The 7,500-nt window shown below is 48.9% G+C and overlaps 1 protein-coding gene across 1 annotated transcript in view; it reads left to right on the top strand.

Annotated features, from left to right (window-relative positions):
• Positions 1-811, top strand: part of yeats2 (YEATS domain containing 2) — a gene marked incomplete at both ends in the record, with an annotated part of 28,709 nt that extends 27,898 nt beyond the window's left edge. Inside the window, 2 exon segments of the mRNA XM_080547107.1 lie at positions 115-188; positions 697-811. Of these exon segments, the coding sequence (XP_080403233.1) occupies positions 115-188; positions 697-811 (189 nt within the window).
• Between the last annotated feature and the right edge of the window lie 6,689 nt (positions 812-7,500).

The raw sequence follows: 7,500 nt of genomic DNA on the forward strand, positions 1-7,500 counted from the left end.
ATTATTAAAGGGGAGGAATAATCGACCGAAATAACGTTTCTGAACTTTTTTTGAGGAGTTTATATATATGTCCTGTTGTGTCATTAGTAGTGATGTGTTGTGTTTGTGTTTTAGGCTACGGAGCAGTTCGCCAGCGACGTCCTGAGAGAGGCTCTGGCTGGCGCCCACCTCAAAGCCCCTCAGAACAGGTGAGGCTGTCAATCAGTCAGTCACTCAATCTATCAATCAATCGATCAGTCAGTTAGTCAGTCAGTCAGTCAATCAGTCAATTAGTCAATCAGTCAGTCAATCAATCACTCAATTACTCACTCACTCAGTCTATCAATCAATCAGTCAATCAATCAATCACTTAATCAATCACCTTGTTCTGTACCTGTCACCTCTTCAACCACTCTACATTTGACAGACAGTACACATTAATATCATATTATGATATCGTATACCGTTGTTTTTTTCACTGCACTTTGAGCTGCCTTCCTACATATGAAATGTGCTATATAAATAAGACTTAGTATTATTATTATATCGTATATCTCTATTTGTAAATTATTCCACAGAAATGTCTCTATTTTGCTGTCCCCTAAGACAGTTGACAGTTGACAGTTGACAGTTGACTCTTATGTTCAAATGTGTCCTGTTAGAACTATGAGGGTTCTAACCGGTTCTGATTGGCTCCCGTCCCTCCTGTCTTCCCAGGGTTCCGAGGGAGATCACCATGATGAACATCCACCAGGCGGTGGGCAGCGTCCCCACCTGCGACTTCCTCACCAACACACACATGGGCTACCTGAGCACGGACCCACACCACTGAGACACCTGACACACGCACACACACACACCTATGTATGCACGCACACACACACACACACAGGCTACCTGATCACAGACACACACACCCACTGAGACACACACACACACACTGACACACACCACCTATGTATGCACGGACACACACACCCACTGAGACACACACACACACACACACTCACACTCACTCACATACACACACACACAGGCTACCTGACCAAGGAGAAATGTATAACCACTGAGAGACACACACACACACACACACACACACACACACAAACAGAGACAATGACTGGTTCTGCCTGTCTGAAGTTCTACCACACGGTTGGACCACGACCGGACCGTCTGAGAACCCACAGAACCCAACCCATAAACGAGGGGATCCGATGTTGCACCCTTCCTTTTTCTTTCACTCCTTCTCTCACTCTCTCTCTCCCGCTCCATCCCGTTCTCTGTCCTACTTTTCAGCTTTTATCCCCTCTCTCCCCTCTCTCTCTTTCTCTCTCTCTCTCTCTCTCTCCCTCTCTCCCCTCACTCTCATTCTCCATCTGTCTCTCCGTCTTTCTCTCTCTATCCCTGTCTGAAAGAACTTCAGTCTAGACGAGAGATTAAGCGGCGTCAGATGTTGAATCCAGCTGCTCCTCCTTTGTCAGAGGCGTTTAGAAGTAGAGTCTGACTAGACGGCGTGGAATGTCAGGGGAACACCCAAACACTAACCAAGAACCACCCTGCCTCCCCCACGTCCTCTACGCGTCCATTGAAGTCAGCGAATATGCGACACGTTCTCATGCTTTGCTCCTCATGTCGGGATCCGATGTAACGATCGGACTTTTCTCTCGAAAAATGTGAATACATTTCCCCGTTGTTGAAAATCAATGACACGCTATCAATGTCGCTAGTCAACTAACACAGCTTGCTTTGTGAGCCTGCTAACAATGTAAAGTAGTGTTGTAGTTAACTAGGTAGCAGTGGGGTGGATTACTCACCGGATCCATTTCGTTGCAGTATTTCTGGCTTGACTAGCGAGTTTGTGTCGTGATTCTCAACACACGTTGAAACGTAGTTCCGTGTTTCGAAAGAAAAGTCAGAACATTTTGATTGGTTGCCGACATGCGGACCGAATGATCAGACTGTGTCACACATTATGTCAGACTTTCCGTTCGTCTAGGAGCGCGCAGCCCCGGACCTCACGACCGACGACACACAATGTTAGATAGAGGTTTATCTCCTAACGTTGTGAGAACGTCGTGTGCGAGTTTAACGGTCTTATTAAACGTAGTCAAAGCTCAAAACGGTTGAGAATAATGTCTCTGTGTCTCTGTGTCTCTGGGACTTGTATTGTTCCAGTATGAGCAATGTCCTTACTCTCACCTTTTTTTCAATAATAGGATTATCCTCCCCTCATAAAGCGTTTTTGGGACGGTCATTGGGGAAGAGTTAAGTGGTTTACAGACCTACAATATACCCGACAACCCCCCCCCACCATCCCCCTCCAATCCCTCCCCCCACCCCATCCCAACAGTCTTAATCCTATTGTTCACCATTCGGGATGGGGGAAAACGTTCACTTTCACTTCAGTTCAAGGACGTGGCGTAGAATATACACTCACTGAGCACTTTATTAGGGACGGCTTCTCGTGGGATGTGGGGAATGTTTTCTTGGCACACTTTGGGCACACGTTAATACCGATCAATCATCGCCCGAATGCCACAGCCTATTTGAGTATTGTTGCTGACCATGTGCATCCCTTCATGGCCACAGTGTACCCATCTTCTAATGGATACTTCCAGCATGATAAATTAATGCACCACCAATGTCACAAAGCAAAGTGAAAGTGAAAGTGCTCCTGAAAAATCTGCAGGAACTGCGTGATGTCATCATGGACCACAATCTCATGCTTTGGGAAGTAATGTTTCCAACATATTATAATATAATAATAATAATATATGCCATTTAGCTGCCGCTTTTATCCAAAGCGACTTGCATTGCAGTGAGTGCACACATTTCAGTACCTATGGTCCCAGCGGGAATCAAACCCACGACCTTAGCGTTGTTAGCACCATAGCTCTATCAACTGGGCCACAGAGGACAACAATCGGAACAATTATGGACCAATTGATATCTTGAGAGCAAAGGTGTGAGTCCCTACCCAGTATTAGTATAGTGTTCCTGATAAAGTGTTGAGTGAGTGTACATTCTGTTCACGAAAACGTTTGACAAATTGAGAGTGGACCGCATTTGTTTTTCGGTGAGGACTTCACAATTCACGAAACCTGAATTGACACAAAACTGAACCCAACCCCAACCCCGACTATTGTGATGTCTCTGAAAAAAAAGTTTGGAAACGTTATTTCGGTCGATTATTATTCCTCCCCTTTAATAATACCAATTGGTATTGTATTTTATATCGTTGGAAAGCCTGATTAGTCACCTTTACAACGAGGTACAACTTGTAAGGATCATGCATTCGTGGAATGAGCAACACAGCACGTAAACGTACCAACACAATACCAATTGGTATTATTAAAGGGGAGGAATAATCGACCTAAAACGTTTCCGAACTTTTTTTTAGGAGTTTATTATCCTGTTTATAGAACAGACCCTATTCTCTTGATACGCAGAATATGGAACGGTCAAGCTCTGTTCTGACCCTTATCTATCGGCAATGTCCTAGATGTTCCAACCAGCTGAATACGCCCCTAGATCACCCTAGAAAACCCCAGAAGAGAGGGAGGTGGATGTCAACGGGAGTCTTGGATGAACTATTTTGTTAGTTTCTTTTTTTGTTCTTTTTTTTTTACAATGGTCCACCACGTCGGACCAGGTTTGACCGTTTAATGAAGTGCATTTTTAACGTTGTGTGTTCTCAACACAGTATGTGTGTGTGTGTGTGTGTACTACCACTCCTCTGACTGTGTTCTATATGTTATGTACTGTACATAGAGTGTGTATGACTGACATTTATGACTATGAAGGTTTCGTTAATTGCAAATATCAATCCCCCCCGCCTCCAGCAATGTCCCAACGTGTGTGTGTGTGTGTGTGTGTGTGTGTGTGTGTGTGTGAGGATGAATGTGAATGTATATGTGAATATGAGAGTTGTAGAGCGTGAAAGTTAATGCCATGATGCATTTTTGTGTTGATTTTGGAAGGTGATGTTTTTGTTGATGTTGAGTGTCTCAAGGACGTTATGTAATATTGAGTTGTTCATGTATGAATTGGGTGTTGTTGACGTATGAATCGGGTGAGTGTGTGTGTGTGTGTGTGCGCCTGCTCACTCTTGGGCCGAGTGATCATATTGCCTGTTCGACCAAACTTAATGTATTATTATTATTATTGTAGAAATGATCTGACCATTGTATTTTCATTTTCCAGTGCACACCAAAAAATATGATCAATATTCTTGTATTAAAACTGAAAACTTGTTTACAGAAACGGTTTGTCTCCTCTCGTGAAGGCTATGTTTGTGACACAGTCTGGTGAAATGTGCAACCAGAAGGCAAAGTCATTTTTCAGTTTTGTATTTACATGTGCTTAAACTACAGATTGTAAGCTTTCAAATGATGCGTCATACATTGAAATCGGAAACAAATTGAAGACGACACGAGTATTTGAAAGTTGCTACTCCTGAAATCACTAAGCAGAGAAAAGGTCCCTCAAAGATCTGGAGCTTTTCACACTTCTGCACAGCCAGCTAATGGGCGGTAACAACTACTGGTTAGCCCCACTCCCCCTCTGGATTGACCGCTGTCAGCTGTCAATATCTGTCAGTGTTAGTCACTGGGTCAGATAGGCTTTTCAAAGAGAAGTTTACAGCACATAGCTAGCTATAGCTAACATTATCACCTAGCTATACTGAGCACCTAGCTGGATAGTGAGTGGTGTTTCTCAGTGTCTCAGACAGACAGAGACAAGCTGACACCGGTGATTTCTCCAGCGCTGCTGCTGAGTTGGCTGATACTTCACTGGCTGTGACTGATCTGCCAGACTTGTTCATGTTCTCTCACTTAATTGCCTAAAGTATCCCTCATTCCTGTCACCTCCCAGTTTCTCTCTCTCTCTTTGTGTCTGTCGGTCTCTCGCTCTCTCTCCCTCTCCCTCTCTCAGACAGACAGAGAGAGAGAAATTGGGAGGTGACAAAGTGAAGAATACTTTAGTGTCTCTCTCTCTCTCTCTTTCTCTCTCTCTGTCTGTCTCTCTCTCTGTCTGTCTGTCTCTCTCTCCCTCTTTCTCTGTGTCGGTCTCTCGCTCTCTCTGTCGGTCTCTCTCTCTGTACTCTCTCTCTCTCTCTCACACACACACACACCTTTTCACTTCAACAGTCTGCTGGGCTGATTGAGGAGGCTGTGGGGGTGGTGTGGGTGGGGGGGAGGTGTGGGTGGTGGGTGGAGAGTGTGAGGATGGAGGGTGTGGGGGCGGTGTTGGTGGAGGGCAGAATGTCAGATGTCAGAACAGGAGTGAAATCTGATGTGAGAGGGATGAGAAAAGATCAGGTGCAGAGAGAGTGGGATCTCAGTCTCTGCCCCCCCCCCCGCGCACGCACACACACACACACACACACACGTCCTCCTGAGACCTTTTGATGTTTGATGAAGAACGATTCCCTCTTGAAGGAAAGGCAATTTCCTCAGGGGCCTGTCGTTCACTGTGGTGAGAGCGGCGCTATCGCTGCTAGCATAGCAAGCACCCGCGGTAGGGCCGATGTCCAACATCCAGCCAATAAGCATTCATGACACGAGACAGATCAGAGACGCCATGTAAACCAGCCAGGACCAACTGATACACACACACACTCACACTCATTAACTCTCTCACACACACGCACACACACACACTCACACTCACACACACACTCATCACACACACAGATAATTGTGTGTTTCTGTGTATATATCAGTTGGTTCTGGCTGGTTTACTTGGACCCCTGGCTGTTCCTGCTACAACACACACACTCACTCAAACACACACACACACACACACACATTATCTCTCTCTCTCACACACACACACACACTCTCATTATCTCTCTCTCTTACACACACACACACACACACATCAGACAGAGAACCATCTGTACCGTGGCCGGTCCCCCGCTGTTGTGTTGTGAATGTTACCCTGCCAGATCTGATGACCTGCAGAGAGGGGGCCCCGCCCCGCGCTGCCAGCCAGGAAGGGCAAGACTCCTGCTGTGCCTCACCGCTGTCCTGAAAGTTATTGTCGGTTTAGATTAGAGGCTGCTGGAATGTTTAGTAGATGTGGTTGTTAACACTAGAACAGCCGTGGGGGGGGGGGGGGGTCATTTGAATCTGTGAGTAAAACCCTCTAGGTGGTGAATGTTCCGGAACGTTCTCTTTGGCAGTTGGTGAGTTAACACTAGAACAGCCGTGCCTTTTTTACCTACTATAAGAGCCGCCGCCTCGGGGGTCAAATGACCATAGTCTTTAGAATGAGAAGCTGCTATTTACACACAAGACCACCAGAGAGGCAGAGAGGGGGAGAGAGACCAGAGGTCCCCCAGACCACCAGAGAGGGGGAGACAGACCAGAGGTCCCCCAGACCACCAGAGAGGCAGAGAGGGGGAGAGAGACCAGAGGTCCCCCAGACCACCAGAGAGGCAGAGAGGGGGAGAGAGACCAGAGGTCCCCCCCAGACCACCAGAGAGGCAGAGAGGGGGAGAGAGACCAGAGGTCCCCCCCAGACCACCAGAGAGGCAGAGAGGGGGAGAGAGACCAGAGGTCCCCCAGACCACCAGAGAGGCAGAGAGGGGGGAGAGAGACCAGAGGTCCCCCAGACCACCAGAGAGGCAGAGAGGGGGAGAGAGACCAGAGGTCCCCCAGACCACCAGAGAGGCAGAGAGGGGGAGAGAGACAGACCAGAGGTCCCCCAGACCACCAGAGAGGCAGAGAGGGGGAGAGAGACCAGACGTCCCCCAGACCACCAGAGAGGCAGAGAGGGGGAGAGAGAGACCAGAGGTCCCCCAGACCACCAGAGAGGCAGAGAGGGGGAGAGAGACCAGAGGTCCCCCAGACCACCAGAGAGGGGGGGAGAGAGACCAGAGGTCCCCCAGACCACCAGAGAGGGGGAGAGGGGGAGACAGACCAGAGGTCCCCCAGACCACCAGAGAGGCAGAGAGGGGGAGAGAGACCAGACGTCCCCCCAGACCACCAGAGAGGCAGAGAGAGGGAGAGAGACCAGAGGTCCCCCAGACCACCAGAGAGGCAGAGAGGGGGAGAGAGACCAGACGTCCCCCCAGACCACCAGAGAGGCAGAGAGGGGGAGAGAGACCAGAGGTCCCCCAGACCACCAGAGAGGCAGAGAGGGGGAGAGAGACCAGAGGTCCCCCAGACCACCAGAGAGGCAGAGAGGGGGAGAGAGACCAGAGGTCCCCCAGACCACCAGAGAGGCAGAGAGGGGGAGAGAGACCAGAGGTCCCCCAGACCACCAGAGAGGCAGAGAGGGGGAGAGAGACCAGACGTCCCCCAGACCACCAGAGAGGCAGAGAGGGGGAGACAGACCAGAGTTCCCCCAGACCACCAGAGAGGCAGAGAGGGGGAGAGAGACCAGAGGTCCCCCAGACCACCAGAGAGGCAGAGAGGGGGAGAGAGACCAGAGGTCCCCCAGACCACCAGAGAGGCAGAGAGGGGGAGAGAGACCAGAGGTCCCCCAGACCACCAGAGAGGCAGAGAGGGGGAG

This window comes from Nansenia antarctica (genome assembly GCF_963989245.1).
Source record: "Nansenia antarctica genome assembly, chromosome: 16".
NCBI classification, from domain to species: Eukaryota; Metazoa; Chordata; class Actinopteri; order Argentiniformes; family Microstomatidae; genus Nansenia; species Nansenia antarctica.